This window comes from Sphaerodactylus townsendi, linkage group LG04, assembly GCF_021028975.2.
Source record: "Sphaerodactylus townsendi isolate TG3544 linkage group LG04, MPM_Stown_v2.3, whole genome shotgun sequence".
Lineage (NCBI taxonomy): Eukaryota > Metazoa > Chordata > Lepidosauria > Squamata > Sphaerodactylidae > Sphaerodactylus > Sphaerodactylus townsendi.
Window position 1 is genome coordinate 70,851,663 of NC_059428.1, and position 26,632 is coordinate 70,878,294.

Genomic DNA, 26,632 nt, shown 5'->3' on the forward strand with positions numbered 1-26,632 from the left:
GACGCGCGCCCAGGCCCGTGGGGGCGGTACTACAGCTACCGCTCCACCCCTCCACCCAGGCGTGCGCCGAGGTGGGCGTACCTAAAACAGCGACGTGCCCCGCTCCTCTGCTGAATATTGATGAGACGTGTTGGGAAGCGTGTTGTCGTCTAGGCAGGCGCGCACTGCGATTGGACGCAGCCGTGTGTGCGCGGTGACGCGCGTCGTGGCGGTGCGGGTCCCGATTGCTGCAGCCGCTTGTCAGTGTGACGAAGATTGGCACCCAGGTAAGCGCTGTCACTCAAACCTGCTCCTAGCCAGCCAGCCATCCATCACGGCGCGCCCGCCGCCACTGTCGGCCGTCTTGGCTCAGGCGCGCAAACAGACCCGGGGCTGTGGGGCAGGAGGAGGGGGGGACAAGAGATCCCGCCACACTGAAAAGCGGGGCGGGCGCATCCACACCGCAACCATACCCGCAGGGGGGTTAGGGGCGTCGGCGGGCAGGCAGGCAGGCGCGAGGAAGGAAAAGGGAGGGGGAGCGAGGAAATTTCTGGAACAGCCGCCCGACTGGCCGTTGCTTTCGGAGGAGGAGGGAGCGTGCGCGAAGAGGGGAAAGGGAGGGAGGGAGGGAGAGCGGCGGGGTGTCGCGCGCCTCAGGGGGTGGAGTACGAGGAGAGGGAGAGAGGAAGGAAAGGGCAACAGCTGTTTGTGGCGCGAGACGAGCGGGGGATGGGGGGAGACGAAGAGGGCAGTATTTAAAGGGCCGTCTTGAGGGACATTCCGATAGACGCGAAGCAGGGCGAGGGGAAGTGCAGCTGTTGCGCTTTTCTCTTTCCCTCTGCCCGCTTTCGCAGTGGGGCTCCTGGTCCCTCGTCTGCCGCTTTCTTCGCTTGGCAGGGAACGGAGGTGGCTGGCGCAGAGCAAAGCCGTGAAGGCAGAAGGGCTTCCTTCTCCCGCCCCATCCCTCAGAGTGGCTTCCAGCTGCGTTTCCCTCCATATAGATGTTCTCATATTTGATATGGGGACGCGACGTCGTGAAGCGGGGAGGGGAGTTTAAAACTATGTCGCTGTGTAATTTTCGTTGTTAACAATAAAATGTGGGGCATTGTCGATACCTTGGTGTTTGTGTGGTAACGCGTGAAAGCCAGGAATTTGTGTTTCACCTGTCTAAAAGGACGATAAATGGCAGAAGGCGCTAAAACTTTCTGGTAAAACTATCTGCCCCCCTCCCCTCATCATATGTTTCTAGCTGAATGCTGAGAAAGTGTTATATTACTAGTTGCAGGAGTCTTATTTTCAAATGTGTAAGTGGAGGAAATGATATGCTTGACATTGATAAGGATGTGTAATATTGCAGAAGCAAATTCGCCCAGTTTATTTTGCTGGGTAATGTGGCAGTATCATTCAATAGATAATTGAAAACTTGAATATGCTGAAAGTATAATAATTTATTGTTCAAATTCCCTGGGCCAAAGAACCAAACAATTAAACAGTATATGTAAATTTTGAACTTTAAAGCACATTTATTTATTTATTATTTGACTATCGGCCGCCTCACCCCCGAATTAGATTTTAGAATTTAGATACCCTTTCCCACCAAATCAGTTTTGGGAAATCCAAATGTCAGGAAGACAACCATTTTCCTCACTGGGCTGACAACAAACCTTTAAATCAAAACCTCTGCAGGACCATTGCACTTATGTGCAGTAGTTATAACATACATGGAGGGATATACTTTCTGTGCTAAAATGAGAAATTCAAATTATGCATCAAAATAATCCTAATTTTGTGTGAAAATGCCTGAACAGTGACATGTATATATTACACAAAATTTGCACATTTTGTTGGGCATAAGGAGGAAAAATTGTACAAGGCACCAATGCTACATGAGCTTTTTATTAGAAATGTTGCTCAGGTGTTCCCCTGTGATTTTGGAACTGTCAGTTCCCATTGGCCACATGTTTTCAGGCCTATATCTGTACCCTTGCGTCTTTAAAAGAAACAGTCCAAAGTTAAGGATAAGAATTTGCAGGATGCAATTCAGGAAAATAGGGCTGCATTAAGTAGTGAAATTCCATTGCAACTAATGATAAAAAGCACGGAGATCTTATACCAGTGATGCTGAACCTTTCCAAGGCCGAGTGCCCAAACTGCAACCCAAAACCCACTTTTTTATCGCAAAGTGCCAACACGGCAATTTAACCTGAATACTGAGGTTTTAATTTAGGAAAAACGGTTGGCTCCAAGGCACGCATTACTTGAGAGTAAGCTTGGTGGTAGTTGGTGGTTTTGCTTTGTAGCAACCATTCAGCGCTTCAAATGGGTGAATCACGACCCTAGGAGGGTTTAGAAGCAAGCCCCATTGCCAGCAGCCGAGCTTACTCCCAGGTAAAGGATTGCGCTTTAGTTCTTCCCATGAAAATCAGGGGGGTTTAACAGCATTTACAGGGTTACCTACACGTCATGCCCAGCGACCCAGGCCAGCCTAGATGTGTGTGGGGGGGATTTTCTGCCCCCCCCCCACGACAAACTGCGCACGTGCCCACAGAGAGGGCTCTGAATGCCACCTCTGGCACCCATGCCATACGTTCGCCACCACTGTCTTATACTTATGGACATTGCTATCTCAAAAAACTGGTATGTAAGTCTTCTGTGAATCAGTCTTAGTATAAGAGGCATGAGTGTCTAGAGAGGCAGAGGCTCAAGAAAAATTGGTCAATTCTTTTTGGAAAATGTTTTTCCAAATGCCTTTTTTAATTCTTCTGGTTGAAACACTGGGAAATTTAGTGTAGCAGAGGGAGAAAATGTCCTATGAAGTCTTTTGGTTTTTGGAGTGAATGAAATGTTTTTAATAACAGTTTTATTCATTCAAACTGTACAGCATGGAACACTTTATGTAAGACCCTCTGCACCATTATTTAATTCTTATTTACTGTTGATATGACGGCAGGAGATTTTTCTTGTTTGAATGTTAATGTAATTGTCAACAATTACGTGCTTGATAAAAAGTTTAATGTTTTCAGTGTTCAAAAGTCTTCCTTTATATCTAACTATACAGACAGTGATCAGTTTCTTTTGTTATTATGAAATATTGTTCATCATCATCATCAAATCCATCATGCTAAGTAGCATATCGGGCCACAAGTGCTCTCCAGCATTTCCAGTCTTGGGCGAGTGTTTCAGCCTCTTTCCATGCAATATTGTTATCTAGGTAGCATAAAATATAGCAGTTTGCAGCTGTAGGTGTACATATAATAATGTTTGTTGAAACCTAAATTATTTCTATTTTGGAATCTCACAAGCATCCCATGTAGTACAATCTTATGTTCTAAGTTTTAAATGATGTATTTCAGTTATTATTTTAATATATTAAAATGATTATTTTATTAATAATTGTTACGGTTCCTAAAACAGTAAGGCAGCTTTAGCTTTGATAGGGAAGTAAGGATTGTGCAAATTTAAGTTAGCCTGTGTGTTGCAGTGCTTAAGGTATTGGACTAGGACATGGGAAACCAGGTTCAGATTCCTACTCCTGCCATGAAAGCTTGCTCGGTGATCTTGGGCCAGTCAAACACTCTCAGTCCTGGACCTGGCTAGTATCTGGATAGGAGATCTCCAAGGAATATCAAGGTTGTGATGCAGAGGCAGGCAATGGTAAACCACTTCTGACTACCTATTGGCTTGAAAGCCCTACAGAGTTGCCGTAAGTCGGCTGTGACTTGGAGGCAAGAAGAAAAATCAGTTCTTCCTTCCCCTACAATTCCATTTTTTTGTTCTAAATTGATCTTTTTACTGGCTTCAAAAATGAGGTAAATTATTTTATTTCTGTCATATCTAAGAAAGTGAACTTTGACTCACCAAATGTTGTGCTGGAATAGATGTTAGCCCCTAAACTTCTGTTTTGGTTTCAGTATTTTTTAACATTTTATTTTTCTGACAGTACAGTTTGGACCTCTCTGCTGTTACCTGAATACCTTCTAATAAAATAATTTAGGGGAATTTGGTGATAGAAGGCAGCTTAGCAAGAGACAGGTAGCAGGATTCTCCACCAGTTTATACCAGGATCCTTCATTAGGAGATAGACCCCAAAATAATAATGACAACTGACTAAAGAAAGAGGATTTCATTGAAAATAAAGAGGGGAGTGGGAGTTGCAGTGGGGGAATTAGTTCAGGGTGATATGTTTATTACCTGTCTGGAAGACCAAGGAGCAGAGAGCAATGCACGATCAGCATGACAAGAAAAAGATGATGCCAAGTACATGGACATGCTGGTACAATTTACTTCCTAATTTATAGTGTGAGGCAATGGTGATGAGGGTGCCTCATGAGAAACATTTGTTGATGAGATTATTGGAGTGTGATGTGTGTTCCCAGAGACTACTGGCTGGTAGTCTCTAGTATTAACAGACATTTAAGCAGCTAAGAATCCAGTTCCCTAGGAAATGGTTTCAAGTTGAGACAAAATATTGATGGCTTTCTCTATTGAGGTATGGGTGTTACAAAGGTATGCTAGTAATTCTGTTCTATTCAAGGGGTATTTTCAGAGAGAAAGAGGTATTATCGGGAAGCAGACACATTGTTCTACAGCAGGGGTAGGGAACCTGCGGCTCTCCAGATGTTCAGGAACTACAATTCCCATCAGCCTCTGTCAGCATGGCCAATTGGCCATGCTGACAGAGGCTGATGGGAATTGTAGTTCCTGAACATCTGGAGAGCCGCAGGTTCCCTACCCCTGTTCTACAGCTTGCATTCCATTAAGCGTATGAAGAAGAAAGATGAGATTAGTGTTTGAGTCAGTCTTCATTAGATGCCAGCTGTCTTCTGCCTGGACTCCATTTTGTCCCTGCTGGAGCCATATTGAATGAAACATATGCTGTTCCCATACATAGAGGGGTGTTTGCACTAGAACTTTCCCTTAGGATCTTGGGAATCGTTTGACCAGTACTGCTTAGAACAGAATTGTAAGTGTTCTTGTTAATGATGTCTGGCGTATTACTTCAAACTGGATGAGCTGAGATGTAACACTGTACTGCTGCGCTGGTATATTCAACATTATTAGATTGGTGTTTGTTTTCAGGGAATACCAGTGTCAAAACCCTTTATCCAAAGTATTTTGGGTTGGGCCAGCAGAATTCCAAATTTACAACACCCTGGAGCCCTCTCATCTCAGTCTTGGTAGCTGCCACTGCCTCTTTTCACTACCTAAACAGAAGCCAATGGGCAAGTTTCCAGCTTTCCTGGGTTTAAAGGTAAGATAGTTACCCCTGTAAGGTAGAACACTTGCAGTGTGAAATTCCCAGAATAATTAACCTAATAGGTGCAGCAACATAGCTAGGTACAGGGGTTAGATTGACTCCATCTGAAGACAAAATAACACAAAATATCATTTATTAAAATTGTGCAAGAATATTTCAAAGAAGAACAGTCATGAGGATTAAAATAACAAAAGCTAAATCAAAAGAACTAACTACATGGTAAATTGCATTGGTTCATATTACCAGATGTTACCCTTCCAGCAGAAAACCTTCAGCCATCAAAGCCCATTCTTTCTGAGAGTCAGCATGGGCTAGCCCATAAAGCAAGCACAAAATCACAGTGTCCAAAAGGTAGATCAAGGAGCCATGAATACAAGAACAATGGAAGGCTGAAAATCCTAAACTTTATGGCCAGGGGTCTGAGTTGCCCAGGGCCTGTCGACCAATCAGATCTGTGGCTGGGGATGTCAATAAATCGTGTAACCCTGTTGCTATCCATATGATCCAAAGGGTCAGAGTGGGATAAAAATGTAGGATTTTAATCCTTCCCATTTCTCACAAATGATAAGTTTAATGATTTCATCTGTTAATAAAATGGGATGTGGCTCAGCTGTTCCAGACCTTAGAGGGGAGTCAAGATAGTCACTGCCTCTGTCCAGCACCTGGTCCTTATTTCAGTTACAAAAGGTCACAGCTTTGCTGAATCTCAAGCAACAGCAAATCCAGGGATGGCCCAATCCTGGACAATATTAGTTCAGTATTTTATTTAATTCATTTATACCCCAGATTTCTCCCTAATGGGAACCCAACGCAGATTACATACTTCTCTCCTCTGTTTTATCCTCACAACAAACATGTGAAGTAGATTAGACTTCAAGAACTTGCATGGCTGAAGGTCACTCAGTGAGCTTCCCTGGCACAAGGGGGATTCGAACCTGGATCTTTCAGATCCCAGCCAACACTCTGTTTCCAAAAAATTTATTGGTACTTCAAAATCAAAGTTGAAAACTTACACAAAGATAGAAATTCACCAAATTATAAAGTACTTTTTCATATAGACTTCCAGTTTCTTCTACACTGAATATTAACCCTTGAACCTTACATTTTTTGCACTTGTCCATTATGCATCAACATGAAATTAAATCTTTAGCTCATTATTAACAAATAGTCTCATTATCTCTATTGGATCTTAATTTAACAATCCTTGCAGTCCAGTCCAGATGTGGAGGGGGGAGGCTGAACAGCCATAGGAGGTGGTGTGGGCTTGCACCACTGTGTTTTCCTATTGGCCAGCATAAGGAGTATTTATGCCAACTGGAAGGGCAAGCAGGATGGTGGGCCCCGTGAAGCTCCATCGCGCCCAACTAATTTTTGGCCTCCAATTTCATTAAAAGTGTAGTTGTATGCATGCTTATCTGGGAGCAAATCCACATCAGCAAAACAGAACAGAACCAAACATTGGAATTAGCGTTCCAGTGGCTATGTGGGTGAAAGAATACTTGAAAGGTATTTACTGGACAGTAACAGTGGTGGAATGTGACACTGGTGGAGGATCTTTTGTAGATAACGTCATTACCAGTTCAGCTAGCTCTAGTTGGTACTGTGCAGAAGAAGGCAGTGGTAAACCACTTCTGATCATCTCATACCTTGAGAACCCTATTATTAGACAATCCCAAACTGAAAAGATATAATGCTGGAAGACAGGCTTCCCAGGTCAGATAGTACTCAATCAAACTACTCAGAAAGAGCAGAGAACAAGTATGGATAGTGCTGTTCTTAATAATGCAACATGATTAACGCTGAAAGGATGTTTAGTTGTTCATCTGATTGGATGCTGAAGGAAAGTCCAAAGGTGTCCAGCTGAGGTATGAGTCAAGCTAAGTTCCAAATGGAAAAATGAGAAATGAAACATTTAAACATTTATGTCCTGTGAGCTAAAGTGGACTGCAGTAGAAAATTACAATGTCTTTTACTCGGAAAACAGCAAAAACAGAAGAAACAGAGTGGCTCTAATAGTGAGGCAAGATGTAGTACAAGTAAATGCGAAATCTGACTGAAAAATATCTGTCAGACTTCATTGAAAGCCTATCAACATAACCATTATTCAAGTTTACACCCCAGCTACAGATGCTGAAGAGAAAGAAATTGAAAACCTTTATTCAAGTGTCCAGGAAGAAATTGGTCACACACCTAAACAAGATGTGCTGGTAATCATAGCTAACCGGAATGCAAAAGTGTGAAACAAAATTTATTGTTGGAAAATTTGGGCGAGGAGCATGAAATGAGGCAGGAGAGCAGCTCATAGAATTCTGTTGAAGGCAGCAAGAAAAGAGGAAGTCCCAGCGAACCTCAATTTACAAGACCTGAGCAAGGCTGTTAATGACTGAATGCTTTGGAGGACATTGATTCATAGGATCATTATGAGTCAGAAGTGACTTGTTGATACTTTACTGACACACACCACTTTTCCTTTTAGTTCAAGTTTAAAGGCTGCCTCCATTCTAGGGAGCCTTCATCCAACTTATGTATCTCCTGCATTGGAGGAGGAGCCTCTTAGATTGGATGAAGACTCCTTAGGAAAGCTACTTGGAGGATGGAGGAAAGCTATTTGGAAGGTGTTTGGATGCGCTGTAATTTCTCCATCATTATCTTTATAACATTTGTCTGTTACCCGGGTGCAGGGTGAGAAAAGATGCAGTACCCTTTTGGCAGTTGTGGTTGAGTAGACCCTTGCTGTTCATGGATTCATGAGTTGTATTAAACTTATTTTTGGCCAGTGATTTGTTCATGTAACCCAGTTTGTGGCCTGTTATGCCTCCACTATACTGCCATCTTAATCGTGAGATGGTGACATTTTACAGACATTTTTGGTGGGTTGTTATTGGGAGGCAGGAAGCCCTTGGTCTTAGTATGTGTATATTTCATCATTTGTAGTAGTATAGCATGCCACTGAAGCTGGGAAAAAGTCTAAAGGTACAGAGTCCAAGTGAATCAAATAAAGGAATATAATCGGAAGACAGATTACCTTTTGATATTTTGATTCTAACCACAAAAAAATGATTTAGAATTTAAAACTCCTCAAAATCTGTAGAATACAGAGGCAGAGTGAAGTGAAACAGGCACTTTGGTGAGAGCTCAATGAACTATTCTGCAAGTTGGAAAACAGTGGCATATAAACAATATTATGAGCAGACTGCAGGCGTAAAATAACAAAAAGCTTGTGCTACAGATCATGGGCCTATAGGCCCTATAGGGTCAAAAACTGTATGAGATGGGGGCTGTGGTGAGATGAGGAATTACATGAGATTCAGTGAAGAAGTTGGGTGAATCCAACTCAAAGTGCTGGAGTTTTCAGTGTTCAACTTCTTGCTTAAGTTCTGTCATTTTGTTTATTCCAAGAAGAAAAATAGAGATGCCTGGAAACAGATGTCAAAGTGAACAAACAAGAATAACAATGGAAAATTCAGCTAGGAAAATCTTCAGCTTCCATGGGCTTTTATGCTTTCTGTTTCCTTGCATCTAACTTCTCATTTCTTCAGTGAGGTTTTCCAGTTCTGCATGTGTTTTGCTCCCTCTGGTAGTCAACTTGACATCACACAGCTTTAAATGAAGTGTCTCCCTGCAATTTAAATCTACAGCTTTTTGTGCTTGATAAATATTGGTGTTATATCAGATCAAACACTAGAGGGAACAAAACACATGCAGAACTAAACCCCCCATCCCCCAAAGAAACAACCAGTTAGATGCGAGGAAACTGAGAATGAGTAAAAGCCCTATTTGTCATTACAGAAAAAAGTTAGTGGTCATATTTATTGCTCCACTGATATTTCCATGTAGCTTGTGCTATGTTTTTTGTAATGTCTGAAGCATCCTGTTGGTGATTTTTTGATAATGAGTATACATTTGATAATGAGTATACATCTTTGAGAAGAAAATATACCATGTTTTGTGCATGGCTTCACCTCGTTCACACATGTAAACTTGTTGCTTATTTCATCTATACAGTCTCTTGATGTGAACTGGTCTGTTCATGGATACTGCTTGTGGATACTGGGAAAAAATGCTGTCGTGATAGCAGAAGCAAATGCCACAAGCTACTGTTATTGTTCTGTGTATACCCAGGAAGTATTGCATGGAGAAAATAAACAGCTAAATTACATTGGTGAATGACTTGAAAGAATAGAAGTATAGAGATGTGAGAGGGAACGGTGGTGGTGTGGTGGAGGAGGAGGATGGGGGGGGGGGAACCTGTGGTGCTGTCAAAGAATCTGATGGCAAAAAAACTTGCATGTTCTATATGAGAAACACAATAAGCTTTTTATTACCGTGCAGCCTCTGGACAACTTTACCTGACATTTTAGCATCCATACCTAGAGAATAAATTAATGTCTTCGATATTGTAAGCATATTCAGTAGTGTTATCTCGTCTTGCAAGTCTTGCAAGTGTAACCAATATCAAATATTCCTCAAGAATGTAAAGTCTGAAAAAGAATAATGTTGCAGTTTAAGGGCTTGTAGTGTGTTGTTTAGTCCCTGGATACTTTTGATGTATACTGTAGAGTAGCTGGGATATTTCCTTTTAGTTCATGAGGCCTAAATTAAAATGCTCAGTTAACCACAAAGCCAATTAGATAAGTTTCTCTTTCTCTCTGGGTGGTTCTAAGGATACAGGAAGGCAGGATGCTGTGTTTAGAACCCTGAACTCTTTGGAGGAAGGACTGGATAAAAGTTTAGTAATAAGATATATCCCTTTTGGCTTTTTTATTTTAGTCAGCATACAGTACTCATATTCTAAATTATTATTAAGTCTATAGTCTGGCATTGCCTGATGTCATTCAGTTGTGCATTTGTCTGAGCACTCCTGCACTTCATTGTAAGAATAAGAACAAGTGAGTAACATTAAAATTTTATCATCTTGTATACTTTTTTCAGAACCATTAAGTCAAAAAGTTACTGCCTTGTTGACTTTTGTCAAGGAGATTCATGAAATCTTAGGAATGGACACGGAAAACACTTATAACTGTAATTGTATCACCAACAAATTTTTGCCTACATTATGCTATGCTAGTTCAATAATTTATTTTGCAGTATAGAACTAAAAAGTTCTAACGTTTTTATGGGTTTTTCCCCCTCAGAAAAATTTAAGTCAGATATGATGATTTGACTTATGAGGGCCCTTGGTAACCATGATGGCAACACAGACTTTAAGTATAGACAACTATCAAGATGGACAACAGGTAAGGACTTCTGTACACTGCATAGTAGCAGGTTAAAATGTTTTGACTGTTGATAATAACACCCTACATTTGAAACTGATTCCAGGTTGTACCATTGACTTGTAGGCAGTTAAGTTGTGAGAAACATTCCCTTTGGAGTGGACTGACGTGCTAAACAGAGTTTATCATTTTGCCTTCGGATAAGTGGTTGAATCTCAAAGATCTGTTAATCTAATGGGGCACTTTCCTCCAGTGAAGGACCTTTTGCCAGTAGAAGTGCCTCTTGGGGTCAGGGGAAAGTGTGGGAGGAAAGTGGCATTGTTAGCAGAACTCTGCTGAAGAATCTAGCCCAGGGGTAGGGAACCTTTAGCACTCAAAGAGCCATTTGGACCCGTTTTCCACGGCAAAAGAAAACACTTGGAGCCGCAAATAATTTTTGATATTTAAAATAAAGATAACACTATATATTATGGGGTTTTTTTACCTTTTACTCTGCTCATTCTGAGAAGCGCATGGATGCACCCGCCCTGCTACCTGCAGGGCGGGCAAGGATGAAGCCAGCGGCTCGGCCTTGCCGGCCGCTGGAAAAGCGCCTGCCCCGCTCCAACGGGGTGGGCGAGAGGGGAAGCCTGCAGTGTGGCCCAGCCGACCGCAGGCAGTTGGTGCGCCCGCCCTGCTGCCTGCAGGGCAGGCAAGGATGGGGCCAGCGGCTCGGCTCGTGGAGCCACAGTGCAAGGGCAGAAGAGCCGCATGCAGCTCTCGAGCCGCAGGTTCCCTACCCCTGATCTAGCCCAAGTTTTTTTCTGACTTCAGTCTGTCCCCCTCCCCAAAGATTCCTTTTTCCCACAATTACAATTAGTTTCAGTTATATTAATGATCCTTTTTTCCCGCGGATGGTCCCCACTTTCCATTGCTATAAATCTGAAGAGTTCACTGTGACCAGGTGAATTTTGTGTTTCAAGGTCACTTGCTGCTCTGATACTTCTTGAATAATGCACAGGTCCTTAGGTCATCTTCATTGCTTAACTACTTAGAAATCAAGTTTAATGTTTTCAACATGAAAGTGTTATGGTGTAATAGACCTACAGCATTTGATTATTTGAAGTTATATTTGGCTTGAATATGGTTGGGGGGGGCATTTCTTTTACAATACATATTGCATAATAAAATTGAAGTTATTTCCTAATGCTTTAAAAAAATACTTTCTGAGGCAGAATAAAATGGTTGTGTTTTTCCCCCTAAATATGTTCCTAATCCCTGAATGAGAACTAGGCACCCTGATTTAATATGTATTTCTTTGGTAACAAATCCTGTTGATTTTAAGGAAACTTGCTTTGAAGCAGCAAGCAATCTTAGATTTGCAGCTTAAATTTAGATTAATTAAACTCCCCCCCTCCCCCCCAATGATCTAGATGATAAATCCTGGAATTTGTATTTTGGGTATGTGTATGTGGTATCGTAACAAGAGATGGCCTTATGGAATAAGACCAGCCAATGAGAAAATGATAATGAGAAATGTTCATGAAAAATTTTTAAGCTTAGAAGACACCGCTTCTTTTCCAAGCAGAAACTACCAAAAGGAGAGCTTAAATTAAATTGCTTTCTTCACGATAAATATTGCTGATATAAGATGTCACAATTTGATGTGAATGAAATGTTTCTGTTTCTAAAGAGTCATTGGGTTGGATCCAGCACAGTATTTTCATGATGTAAGGACTTCCAGTGTGACTTTCTTGGCTGTCTCCTATGGCAGCCAGAAATGGCTATCGCAAAGTCCTGCATCTGGAGAAGAGAGGTCCCTCAGGAACAAGATTTTGAGAAGCATTCTGGGCTACTGCAGGGAAGGGGGGGGGGAGTATTTTCTGAGGGAAGAAGCTTTGTGCCTGTGAAAACATTGTGCTTGATCCAACCTATTGTTTCGTAAAATTAACAGTGATGATTGGATGACATTGCCAACACAAAATTGGGGAAATGTAGTAGTTGCAAAGGTGTAGTTAATGTTTTTCAAGTGATGGGGGAGAGCTATAAAAGAATTATTTTGTCTCAGAGATTAAAAGTTCCAGAATTCATTAGTTTAGACGGACACTCTTTAGTTAAGAGTTTGAGGGAACAATCTTGGTTTGCCCTTCCACTTATAGCGGCCAACTGATGGCAGCCTTCAGATCTCTACTCCACTTCAATGGTTTGTAGTTCTGGTTATAAATCTGCCTGTTAAGTGAATGCAGGCCTTCATGTTTTAGGCCAAATTGACTCTTAAAAGCTGTCCCATAATAAAATTGTTTGTCTTTAAGGTGCCATGAGATTGTTATTTTAACCAGGGTTTGTGCAACAAATTGTAGTTTAAACAAACCTCAGTTTATTGCAAATCTGAAAGCAGCCGTAGATGTTTAGATATCTGATTATAGAGAATGTTATATTTACAAATGTAAATAGATGGATATCATGATTGATCTAATTGATCATGGTTTTTTTAATGCATATCTTGAGATTTGGGACCTTATTAGTAATGTAATTTTTAACTTGGTATTTCCCAATATATTATTCTTAAAAATGGAAATCAAATTTATACTGACCTTTCCACTATCCCCACACCCCATATCACAAAGATAAAAGAGTGTTTTGTTAACTGCTTGTTCTTTTTGAATAATTGCCAAGTCATACCAACCTTCTGGCAACGTAACTAGACTTCTGCATTTCTCAGTTCTTAGAAAACAGATCATTTAGTAGTGATTCTGTGCAGTTAGTAATATAAAGCAACCTTCTCTTCCAGCAGATGCAAGTAGTAACTGAGTTAAAAACTGAGCAAGATCCAAACTGCCTAGAAGCAGATGAAGGGGGATTAAGTCCTTCTCCAGTAGAGTCCCAGACGCCGATGGATGCAGACAAGCAGGCCATTTACAGGTAGAAGTGCTGATAAGATTAACTATTCAAAGAGTAAAAACTTTCAGTTTAGTAGGCATGTTGTAGTTCTCAAACTCTGAATTGGTCTGCATGCAAAAGTCCAGGGCAGGATAGGATTTTGAGACTATGAAACTGTTCTCCTTTAAGAAGTAATTCTATGCATTTCTACACAGAATCGTATACAAGTCTATTCGTTGGGGTTTGTTCCCAGGGAAAGTGTTCTTAAGATTGCACTGTTAACAGACAAAAGTGTAGAAGATCTTTACAGATTCATATTGGATTTGCAGGGTTGACTGCTTGCCCTCTGCTGCCTTGACAGATCACCCTGAACTGATCTGAGAAGAGCTTCCGATGGTATTTCCCTGTTCATGGTTGTAGGAATGGCCAGAGAGGCTTTGTTCAGTTAACCATTTATAATGCCAATTAGTGTCCCAGTCCCCAGGTCTTTACATACCGTGGCAGGCTGTATGCATTCCAGAATATGTTGAATAATATTTGTGTATTCTGCTATGGAACAGATAGCAAGGGCTGAGTTGGAGGCACCAGGAAGTAGAGTAAGTTTAAAAGTTAGGGTCCAGGCTCAAAGATTTGGTTAAACACTGAACTAGTGTCAGACCAAGTCTGCAACCAACAACTAGTTATTAAACAGCATTTTATTTTTTGTTCTCTTGCTCTGTTTACTCCGCTTCAGTGTACAATTAACAGTGCAGACAAAATGTAGAGGTGCTCCAGTCTAAACCTTGATTTCAATGGGATTAAACTCGAAAAACTCTGCATAGGATTGCATTTTCAGTCACATTCACTTCAAAAGGGCATGAGCACATTTAATTGCTTTGTACTGAGACTTATGTCTCTGGTTAAGGATCTATAATTCATGCTAAATCTCTAATATGCTTATGTTACTGTTTGTATTAAAAATGGATTGGACACATGCTTGATATCAAAGATGGTTTTTAAAAATTGGTTTAGCTTTGGTTTATACTATTCTGTTTGAAAGAAATTAGCCTGCTTATACTATAGAACTTTTAGGACTTTGTTCAGTGACAAAATAATTACCATCTATAACCTATTTTAGTCATTGAACAAAGAATAATAAATATTGCCAGACTAGACCTGTAAAAATAATTCTAGGTTTACCTTAGTAGAATTTGACCTACAGTAAGGAGAAAGCCACTATATTCAGTCCAAATCCCTACTGTATTCATGCAAATATAATGTACTGTATCTGTGTTTTTTCAAATGTTCTGTATTTTTCAGCTTCCTGAGTTGCTCACAGACTTACAGTTTGTTCATGTTTTCTGTTTTTCTTCTTAGGCATCCACTCTTTCCTTTATTAGCACTGTTATTTGAAAAATGTGAACAATCTACACAGGGATCGGAAGGCACAACCTCTGCCAGTTTTGATGTAGATATTGAAAACTTTGTCAGGAAGCAGGAGAAGGAAGGAAAACCTTTTTTTTGTGAAGATACTGAAACAGATAATTTAGTAAGTCAAAGAATGTTTTAGAGAAGCAAGTGATGCAAATCTTTCTGCTTGTTTAGGAGTTATTTTTTCATAGATATTTCTACTCTGCCTGAGGGAAAGGTGCAGTTGAAATTGGAAAACTCAATAAGGTCAATTGTGAATTTTTAAATAGAAAAAGTTATGAGATTTAACTTATTTTCTAGCTGCTTATATTGATCCTAGTGCAAAAGACACCATTTCTAGCTTTTTCTTCGGTTGATCTAGGCATGAAATAAGAATCTTCTCCCAGGTAGGGTAGTCTGATCAAAACAAAATAAAATCTTTTAGATCATAGGTGTACTACCTTAATACCTTCCAACTTTTTATTTTAAAATGTCTAAGAGGCTCTTGTAGGTTTCCAAGAGTTGACAGGATGTTGCAGGCGCTTCTGGCAGAATTCTCCAGTGCAGATGTCTTTCCTTCCATTGAGGCTTAGAATGCTGTCCTCGTGGTGGGTAGAGAATCACACTGATGCCCCATCTGCTGGTTCAAGGGGTGAGCACACCAATGGGAGATACATTAATGCTGGTGATGGGGCACTGTGCAACTCTACATCACCTGAATACAGAAGCTGCCACTGTGCCAGAACTATTCCAGCACAGGAGCCCACACTGGCAACAGTGGGGGCATTCCAAAGACATTCCTGGGGACAGAACCAACTTTATTCGGTTTCCTGTGACCTTTTAGCCCAATAACACCCCCTGTGGTTGGCATAGACCTATGCCAGCTATAAGTGTGGCACAGCTCTGTGGACTGTAGAGGGTTTGAAGGGCGGCCATGGATTTCTGTCATTTGTCTTACTTCCCATGCCACCTTTGGAACCCCTTTGGAGGTGGCACAGTCCCAGGTCGCCACAGAACTGCACCCCCTACAGATTGCTTTATTATGGTAGAATCTGTTCAGACCCCTTTAAAATGAATGAGAGAGTCTGATTATTCTCGTTAGTGGCAGCACTGCAAACAGAATTCTGCAAAATATCAGATGTAGCCATCTGTATCAATTGAAAGTATTTTGGGGATATGATTCCCAGTTTTGTACAGGAAGTAAACAACTTCGTGCATCACACGCTGACACATCCAGTAAACCCACTGTCCCAAATCTGGGTAGAAAATAAAAATGTATATATACATCCTTGTTGAAAATATTAGTAATAATAGCTCAACCATTTATTATAATATATAGTAATTACAGTATTATAAATTCCATGTGTATATGTTTGTTTCAGAGTTCTTCTGTTTCACTTTTCTAGATGGTAAAGGCAATTCAGGTTCTCCGAATTCATCTACTTGAATTAGAAAAGGTTAATGAGCTCTGTAAGGATTTCTGTAGTCGCTACATTGCCTGTTTGAAAACTAAAATGAACAGTGAGACTCTTCTAAGTGGAGAATCTGGGAGCCCTTATTCACCTGTACAGCCCCAGGTACCTTTCAACTAACTGAAGTATATCTTCTTTTATATATATATAACTTGCCTTATTTCAAAGAATGGGTTACAGTAGATTTTAAAATAGTAAACCACATGTGAAATGCTTTATTAATTAATCAGTTTAATTTGCTTGTACACAGTATGATTTACAAATAGATTTTCTGTGACTGGCAATCTAGCAGAGAGATGTTAAGGTTTTGTGGTTTCGTTAAGATTGCTGGGTCTTCCTTGTGCGGTTTCTTCATGGGCGAGTACATGGCAATGTAATATTGAAAGAATGACTATAATCTGTCAACTCTTTGTCTGCAGTCCAGCAACTTTAAACATGATAAAGATAGCTTGGATTTGCTGGAGCAGCTGTCTTCATGGAAAGAGTCACCAGAAAATGTGAGCAGTAGAGCAAAATTGACAGTTATCATTACACCTCTTTGGCAGGTTATCCTTAGCCTAATTTGGGGGTTGGTTTTGTTCATCTCATTGTAGATAATGGCCCCATCCAAGTGAGGGGTGATCTGTACAGAAACAGCACTACGATTGCCCTCTGCCACATGCCCAAAAGGCTTTTCTATAAATAAAATTCCATACTTTCAGTAGCCTAGAGAGATGTACAAAGGTGCCCCTGTTCAAAGAGCCACATGGACTGCTGTAAGCCATGCACTTCGGGAGCCAGTTACCTTGTTGGAGGCAGGGAATGTAGGAACACACAGCAATATAAGCTGCCTTATACTGTGTTAGACCCACTTGACAGAATATCCCAGTGTTGTCCATTCCTGTTGAAAATAGCTCTGCAAGGTCTCAGACCCTACTATTTGGTGTCCTTTAATGGCAGATGTCTCCATGTATCACCTCTATAATTCTTGAAAAATGCATCCTTACTGGCATTCTATCTTCATTTTAATACCCCGGAAGTAGAATGTAAAAAAGTTCTGTATATGTGTACTCTATTTAAGAAACATGCTGTTAAATAACTGTAATAGAAAGTTTTAAAAGTTGGAGGGGGGGTTGGGGTTGGCTGAAAGCATGAATAATATATTTTAAATAATTTGATTTTCTCCTTGAACATAAAAGATTACACCATTAGTATTACTCTAATTTCATAGCACAATCTTTCAGATATGCTTACATTAATATAATTTCTTCTGGCTGAGAAGCAAGTGAGGAAATTTATTCTCATTAATTCAGTAGTGGAAATTAAGATTACCATAAAGATTGTTAGGAAACTGATATATTTTTATAATTACTTCTCAAAGTTCCTCTTGGGTTGCCACCCCCTTCTCAGTTTACTAATCCAAAACTGCAGTCCCGTCACCAAGATATTTGATTGTTGGGAAACAATAATAAAATATTTTAAATACAACATTTTCAAAAGGTGAAAAATATTAGTTGCTTGAAAGTATGCCTTTTCAATTGAAAAAGATGAAATCTTCTACAGTATTTAAAGTCATGAAGATTTATGGTCAAAGTTAAAAAGGCTAGGATTTCACCCAGAATACTACAATTCTATGGGTTTTCTAAAGATGTTTGTAGTTTCCTTGTGATTTTTTGATGTATCCAGTATTTTTTAAAGAAAATTGAAGGCACAAATAAATTACTCAGAATAATAGTGTCTAATTCTGTTGTCCCATTGACTCAAGTCAATCTGCAATTACAAACAAATTATAACAAGACGAAGTTCAGTATTAAGTGTCACAAGCTCTGTTGCTTTTAATAATTATGATAATTAATAATTATGAACCACAATTCCCATGTCTGTTCATTGTCATAGAATGGTTCAATTTTGGTGCCATGTCCTGCTGCTTAGGGCTTTTCATTATTCAATAAACTGTTCCTCTCATGGCCCTTCTCTCTTATGTGAGTTTCATGGCTTTTCAATCACATTGGTTATTAAACATCATCATCATCATCATCTTTGTCATGGGGCTTACTTTCTTTCATGTTTCTTATTCAGAATTGTTGCGACTACAAGGCCATATAATTTTTGTTGTTGTTTCTAGCCACTTCAAAGTGCCATCACAGGTACGCTCAGTCCACAAGGGATTATGGTGCCTGCATCAGCATTGCAGCAGGGAAACGTAACTATGGCAACTGTTGCAGGTAGGATGCGCTAGACAGAAACTCAAATGCTGAACTTCATCACAGATAGTTTTCAAGACTGTTACGAAATGACCCAAGATTGGTATTGTGGAGATACTTTTAGATTTGAATTGCTGAGTAATCGTCATGGAATGTTTATGGTAATAGCTGTGCATGTCAGTTGTTGCCGAGTATTTACAGCCCAATCCGGGAATGGGGGTGTTGAATCCACCTATGGAGGCAGCACAGGGTTGTGCCAGTGGATTGCCCTCCCCAGGGAACTTACCTCAGTGGAGGGGCAAACCTACCCAAGGGCAGCAGCTGTGGCTCTCCACAGCGGGCAGACACAATGCCAAGTGCACCATAGGTGCTCCTGTGCCCTGGCTGCCTCCACGGGTGTTCTGGGGCATCCAGAGAATGCGGATGAGGGGTGGAGCCGATATTAGCTTCCGGCCTTTGCCTGCCAGAACACTGGTGCAGGGAATTCGGGATAATGTCACCCAAAAGGGTGGTGTAAGCCCATAGAACCCAATGGAGGCCTTTTCTGCAGGGGGGAAGCGCTTTTTCTTTTTTGTATTCTGCCTCCCTGTGTTGCTAAGAAGCCCTCTTGGAGGATGCGGAGCAGAGCCAAACAACTCTTCGGGGGCTCTGGATTGGGCTGCCGGTATTACTTTGGAAAAATAAAATATTCTATCTCTTCCTGAAAACTAACTATAATGGATTTGATCTATGGAGCAGGGATACTAAGAGGAGAGAGATGAGCCTTTAATGGAAACCTATTTACATTTGTATTCACTGATATGGTCTGCTTGGCTTTTTCAAAAAGCAAAGGTAGCCATCTTAAAATAATATTGTCTTTCAAAGCCTTTTTTATACCATGTAGTTTGATGTAAGGAGCCCTGTGGTGCAGAGTGGTAAACTTTAGTACTGCAGTCAAAGTTCTGCTGACAATCTGAGTTTGGTCCCGATAGAAGTCAGTTTCAGGTAGACAGCTCAAGACTGACTCAGCCTTCCATCCTTCTGAGGTTGGTAAAATGTGTACCCAGCTTTCTGGGGGTAAAAGTGTAGACAACTGGGGAAGTCAATGGCAAACCAAACCATAAACATGGTCTGCCTAGTAAACATAATGATACGTCACCCCATGGGTCAGTAATGCCTCAGTGCTCGCACAAGTTTCTGCCTTTACATTTAGTCTGATATGAAGCAATGTAAATAAAATGAAAAATTAAAAACCAGTTTGCAGAAAATTCTCAGAAGCGTTAACAAGGCTATACATTTATCTGTTTGTTTGAAGAAGTAGTCATATTTAGGCTAGCCCTTCATTTTTGGTAAATTTTTGGTTCATTGTATAGCACAGTGATGGCTAACCTTTTCGAGACCGAGTGCCCAAATTGCAACCCAAAACCCACTTATTGATTGCAAAGTGCCACACAGTAATTTAACCTGAATACTGAGATTTTAGTTTAGAAAAAACGGTTGGCTCCCGAGATGTGCGTTACTCGGGAATAAGCTTGGTGGTAGTCAGCGGCTTTGCTTTGAAGCAACCGTGCAACTCTTCCAACGGGTGAATCGTGACCCTAGGAGGGTTTACTCAGAAGCAAGTCCCACTGCCAGCAACCGAGCTTACTCCCAGGTGAAGGATCGCGTTTTAGTTCTTCGCATGAAAATCAGTGGAGTTACCTACACTGGTTCCCCAAAACTAGGTCTTAGATTTAATGCTAATAATCGAGCCCAGCGGCCCAGGCCAGCCTATATGAGGGGGCAGGGGGCGACTGTGTTTGTGTGTGCCCACAGAGAGGGCTCTGAGTGCCACCTCCGGCACCCGTGCCATAGGTTCGCCACCACTGGTATAGCACATTTTACTTGAAAAGTTGAATTAGCTTATCACTGTCAGATCTGTTTAATGCACAAATGTGCCTTTTACCAGATTCTCACTTGATTTGTCTGCAGTAATATAATTGCTTCAATGTGTTTTGAAGGTGGTACAGTGTATCAGCCAGTGACTGTGGTCACACCTCAAGGTCAAGTAGTGACGCAAGCCTTGTCACCAGGAACCATCCGGATCCAGAATTCACAGGTCTGTTCTACACAGAGTGCATCACAATGCTCCATACCCCTCAGGGGACTATACCTCTGTGACTTTCTGGCTCTGCCTCAGGGGTAGGGAACCTGCGGCTCTCCAGATGTTCAGGAACTACAATTCCCATCAGCCCCTACCAGCATGGCCAATTGGCCATGCTGTGGGTGTCAAACCGAAGTCCCTAGGCTATTTTAGTCTCTGGAACAACTGCAAGTAGAGTCGTTCTCTAGGCTCCATAGTATGTCCCTACCCATTATAATAATAATTATAATGTTGGCCATTTTGGTGTGTGCATCCTGGCATGCTAATGTACCAAGAAACAGAACCCAAGGCAAGCCTAAATGAATGGATTTGTGTGGTTCTCTGTGGATCAAAGTAAACGAGCTACAATTCAGGGCACAGCTGAGAAAGGCCAAAATCTGCTTCTACTAACAAACTCTTGAACCACAGAGTGAAGACTCAATCCTTGCTTGAACACCAATTATGTCCCCAAATGAATGCATATTTCTTACACATAGGTAAAGGACTTCCAGCCCTTCCTGTGGGGAAAAATATCATATATCAGCAATGTTGCTGTGAGGGTGGCACAGAAAAAATCATGATACTTCACCAATGTGGGATGCCATCCTGAAGGCTGCTCCAGTGTAGCCGAGGAGGGAATAATATCCTCTGTTAATATATACATTCAGATGTCATATGTTCTGTGGGTTTGGAAGTTTAGATTCTTCCCTGTAGAAAATATTCCCTGTATATAAAAAATTAGCACATCAAGAAGAAACAAAGATAGAAATCATTATAGTTTCCCATGAAAAGAAATGTTTGACATGGGTGGACATTCAAACATATAGTTCCCTACCAGCAATCTAAAATGGTGCAATTCTGGGAATTCTGTGCCATGTGATTATCTTCATATTTGGGTCAAATATTTATTTTCTTCTCCTTTTAATGGCATTACCACTTCCAAGCTTGTGCTTACTCTTGTAACTGTTTAGACTTTTTGTGAACTCTAGAACTTTACACTTGCCTAATGTTACTGTGTTGATGGTTTTGTACTATTTGTCAATTCTGTGCAGCTCCAGTTACAGTTAAACCAGGATTTAAGCATCTTGCATCAAGATGATGGGTCATCAAAAAATAAAAGAGGAGTTCTTCCAAAGCATGCTACAAATGTGATGAGGTCATGGCTTTTTCAGCACATAGGGGTAAGGCTCGGTTGCTGTGACTGGCGATCACACTCACTATTCTGAGCGTTTCTGCTAATATATTATTTATTGGCACATCAGGAAGGAAAAGTCTTGAGCCATTTATGCAGCTTTTAAAATGTTATGGTAGCTTTTACAGACATACTCAGAATTAATCAGTCTATCAAAATTGAATGAGGCCCACATTTTGTAAATGTTATCATCTTGTGACCTTAAAAGCTAGAACTATTTTTGTTTTATTTCATTATGCCTAGAGTTATTTATCATGTGCTCTCTTAATCAGTAGCCTTTTGAAGGCTATATTTAAATTACCATCAGTCTATTTCATAGGGGAATGAAAGATATTGTTTAGCCATCAGCTTCATTATGAAATTTATGACTTCGTTATGGGTCAGCTGGTTTTTAGATGTTTGCTCTTCTTAGTTTAAAGAAAAATGTAAGCTTTCAAGAGGGCATTCTTCAGCACTTATGCTAAATTGTTGCTTTTAAAATATATGTTTATATATATAATAAACATGAAAGCCATAAGAGTTTCCCGCACTCCAAAAAAAAAATCCTTTCTTCTTTGTTCATAGCATCCATATCCAACAGAAGATGAGAAAAAGCAGATAGCAGCACAAACCAATCTGACATTACTCCAGGTTAACAACTGGTAAGATAAAATGCATGTTTGGACATGATGCAGTATTTCACCTATATAAAGGACTTATAGAAATAAGGTCAGGAAACTAGTTTACTGACTTCTGCTATGGACTTTTGTGCAAGTGAAAATGTGGGTATGATTGCAATTGTGTCAATTGCATTCATTTGCCATTGCCAGTCTTGCTGCTGTAGTGTATTTGGTCTTATATGAGTTAAGTATAGACAGACCATGGACATGTCAGATCAAATTGGGTAATACTAAGTGTAATTTTGTTAATGTTTTTGTTTGCTGGTTTTCTTAGATTTTTATCCCACTTATTCTCCATTTTATTTATTAATTTATTGACATGTTTATTCCATAACTTTCCGAAACAATAAGATATTACAAGGCAACTTAGAATTTAAAGTGTGCAAAACACAGTAAAGCCCAGGTAACTTATCTCCATTAAAAACATCCCTCTCATTTTATCTTCAGAGCAACTCTGTGAGGTAGGCTGAGTTAAAAGATAGTGACTTACCCTTGGCAATGGACTTCAAGTCACAAAAGGGATATGAACCGGGCTCCTCAATCATAGTCTGACATGCCAACCACTACATTGCTTTGGCTCTCAGTGAATAGAATTGTGTTGACATACTGGTGGTATTTTTCAACTTCACTACAAGTTTAAGCAACTTAGCAAAACTAACAGCCCAGTTCAGATCAAGTAGGTGGGAACAGTGCTGCTCTGGCGCCACCCCACCCTGTCCAATGTGCTTCCCTGAGGCATGGGAAGCTCAAAAAAACCTCCAAAAACATATCTCTGAGAATCCCCTATAGGGGATAATGGAGATACACCACTCCAAGGCTGGCTCTGATGGTACATAGGGTCAATAGAATCTGACTAAGGCTGGCCCACCCGCCGGATGCCCCCAGCCACAACAGCTTTACTTTCTGCACCAGCAGGCCTAAACACAGACAGTAGCTTCTGGGCTGGCACCGCAGAGCCATGAGTAACTCACCCTCGCGCCAGCTCATTTGCCCCTTGCACTGGCAGGGTGGGCACACCCGCCAGCACAGAGCTGAGCCAACTCCAGAGGTGGGCCTGACCCTCCCTTCTGGATTGGGCTGTAATTGTATTATCACCAATTATCGATATTGTGAATGGTCTGTGCTTTTCTTGATTATATGTTAATTTTGAATAATTATGTCTCCCCCTGTACTTCTTGATATCATGTTCCTTTCACCCTGCTGTGTACAATTTTTTTCTTTTATGACTTTGTGTTTGTGTGCATATTGACACAGTCAATTGTAGCCAGAATTAAAACTTGTTAAGTCTTTCAGGAGCCACAGAACTACTATTTATGAAAAAAATTGAATGATTGAAATAGTTGGGGCCACAGGAAATTACCTAAATGCATAAAGTACTGATATGTAGCTTCCTTTGGCATGTGGAGTGGGGGTGGGGGTTGCTGCATTGCATATATGTATACCTGTGTGACCACAGAAGTAGGAAAAAGGACCCGGATAAGAAAACCAATAAAGAAGCAACAGAAAATCAGTTGCAGATTTTAAGAAGTGACTTTCACTATACCCTGAGCCTTTTCTAAAATCAAATTATTCTAGTCCCTTCCCATAATTAAAAATGTTAACAAAAAATACTAAGGTGAGGTGAATTTTTTTTTAATTTGGTTACTGCTGTGATGGTCTAATTTTGTCTGGTGTATTCATGTTGACCTTATTTAGGTTTATCAATGCTAGAAGACGAATTCTCCAGCCTATGTTGGATTCCAGTTGTTCTGAAACTCCAAAAACAAAGAAGAAAACAGCTCAAAACCGACCAGTTCAAAGGTTCTGGCCAGACTCTATTGCATCAGGAATAGCTCAGCATCAATCAAATGAACTTACAATGTCGGATGGTGAGCAAATTTTAAACACATATTTTGAACTGACAGAGATTTTTATTTAGTTTTTGCTGATTGAGATAACTTTGTACCTGTTACATTATTTTGCAGGTAGCTTGAATGGATATATGGAATGCCTTGTCTTGGTACAAACTGCCTTAAAACAAGTGACATAACATAGCATGTTTCATTTTATAAACACTTTTCCGCGTTTAATCCAAAAATAAAGGTGCGCATGCGGCGGCTGGGAGGGTGTTTTACTGCTGCGGTATCGATCATATTTACACGTATACATATGCAGTGGTTCAGTTAAACGTGCCTAGGTCTGATACACACATGCAACCCAAACTTATGCATATTTTCTTGCAAGTAAAACCTACTAGTTGGATAGAATTTTCTCTCAGATAAGGTGAATAGGATTGTAACTTTAAAGATAACAACTTGAGGCTGCTTTTGGCTGGTACCTGAATTTACATGGTGGACAGTTTCCAGAAGGATGGTAATCATGGAGGAGCCTCCAGGTGGCTTTGCTATTGTTTTATGTTATTGTAATTTATTTATATATGTGTATCTGTGATTCAGGAATCTTCTATAATCAGTCAGACCAGTTTTTTATTTGTATTGCTTTTTTAGGAGCTGTTGTAACAATTACATCTCCAGTCAACATGAATGTAGACAGTCTCCAGTCTCTTTCATCAGATGGTACTACTTTGGCTGTTCAGCAAGTCATGATGGCAGGGCAGAGCGAGGACGAATCTGTGGACAGCACTGAAGATGATGGTGCAGACCTCTCAAGCACAAACATCAGCGGTCTTGTCTTGGACAACAGTGATTCTCTGCAGTAGGAAGCAGGAAAAGTTGGCTTAAATGCTTAGAAAAGCAATGGACTCACTGACTTTTTATGGTTTGCACAGCAAACATTTTACACAAGTTTTATTTCTAATATGTTTTATATGTAGATATAGAAGAGTGCACTTTTTTTGTATTTCATATAGTAAGCTTAAAGAGTGTCTTTGCAGGTGCAGCAACTTCTTTCAAACGTGTTGTTCTTTTGGTTTTAATTTTGAAAATGTAAATTTAGTAATTTAAAAAAAAAGACCACAATATCACCCCATTCTTTTCTTAGGGTAACTTTCTCAGTCACAAAATTGATCCCAAATCAATTCAACTGAGGAGGGTGCAGCAGTCATATGGCAAGCTGAAAATTGTTTTGATGGCTGAGCTAAAAAAAATGTTTAAATCATCATGAACATACCACCCACAGTCACAATCTGACCCAAGGTTTGTTGTTTGCTGACACCTAGAAGTCTGCTGCAGTTTTGTGACATGTGAAATTGCCTTCATAGGAGAAATGAAAGTACTTCCAATCTCCTGCATTAACTATGCAGTTTCAGTTAGTGCTGTCATTTAGAGACAACTTTTGGTGGTTTAACAATGTAAATGTAAAGCATGTCAAACTAGTGTATGGGCTTTGTTTATGAAGTTAGCCATGTAGATTTGAAAGATGCTTCTGCACCTTAAAAACAAACAAAGCAAAACTGCCAGTTGGAAGAGGGCATCCGAACATGCAAAAGAAAGTCGAGAGATGTGTGATTCCATTCATGAATGTTAGGCATTTAAAATAAATTTAAGTTCTCTCATAGAGTTCTTAGGTGGAATCCTTAAGGTTCCTGCTCCCTTGTAAAGCTGCTGCTGAATTGCAGGATGCAGCAAGCACAGCTTCTTCTACATGTTTTCCACCTCAGGTCCTTTTGCTTGCCCCCTGCAGCCTGACCTGTGACATAACCCGGAACCCTGCTAGCTGCACTTGCGGGGAAAGGGGTCAGACCAAAGGATTGGGGTAAAGCAGGACAAGATGTGCTGCTGCTGCTGTCTCATACCAACCGAGTGGTGAATTTAAGGGTACAGGGAGAATCTCTAGGTTGTAACCTCAATAGTCCTACTCATAGACAGTGACTCTGTCCATCATTTGCTATAAAACACTTATTTTTACCTTATCAGGATTATTGGATTAAAAATATTTTTATAAATTCTCTAAGAATTGGGATGATGACTGTATTGCGCATGAGAAAAATTGTTTAGTACTCCTGTTTGGAAGGTTATGACAACTGTCTGGATCAAATAAACATGCCTGTGCTATATCTCGTGGATCTCTGCTATCCCATAATAATACATCCTATTTGCTAGAGGCATTAGAAGGTCCTGCTCCTTAATGGGTTGTTGGATACTGTTAGACATTGCTTTGTAAGCTAATTTTAGTAACATTTTAGTCTAATTTGGAACTTGTATCAAGATATTTGAAGAACATGTAGTATGATGAGTCAAAACATGTAATTTTCTCTGGACTTGAGAAAATTCTCAGCAGTACACACTTCTTGTCTGTCAGCCATTTGGACACACTAGTGCAGGGGTAGGGAACCTGCGGCTCTCCAGATGTTCAGGAACTACAATTCCCATCAGCCCCTACTAGCA

At 40.4% G+C, this 26,632-nt stretch overlaps 1 protein-coding gene across 4 annotated transcripts; it reads left to right on the plus strand.

Moving 5' to 3' along the window:
• Window positions 1-124: 124 nt before the first annotated feature.
• On the plus strand, window positions 125-26,301 carry PKNOX1 (PBX/knotted 1 homeobox 1). Of its 4 annotated transcripts, none has more exons than XM_048493313.1 (12): window positions 125-266; window positions 10,372-10,473; window positions 13,223-13,353; window positions 14,668-14,839; window positions 16,107-16,277; window positions 16,592-16,669; window positions 18,277-18,376; window positions 20,335-20,432; window positions 21,509-21,637; window positions 22,213-22,289; window positions 24,003-24,175; window positions 24,794-26,301. In XM_048493313.1, exons 2-12 carry the CDS (start codon window positions 10,423-10,425, stop codon window positions 25,003-25,005), a joined length of 1,392 nt encoding a protein of 463 aa, XP_048349270.1. In that variant the 5' UTR covers window positions 125-266; window positions 10,372-10,422; the 3' UTR covers window positions 25,006-26,301. The 4 variants fall into 4 exon arrangements, with proteins under 4 accessions (XP_048349270.1, XP_048349271.1, XP_048349272.1 ...); XM_048493314.1 differs by having other exon boundaries at window positions 13,226-13,353; XM_048493315.1 differs by lacking the exon at window positions 16,592-16,669.
• The last annotated feature ends 331 nt before the right edge of the window (window positions 26,302-26,632 follow it).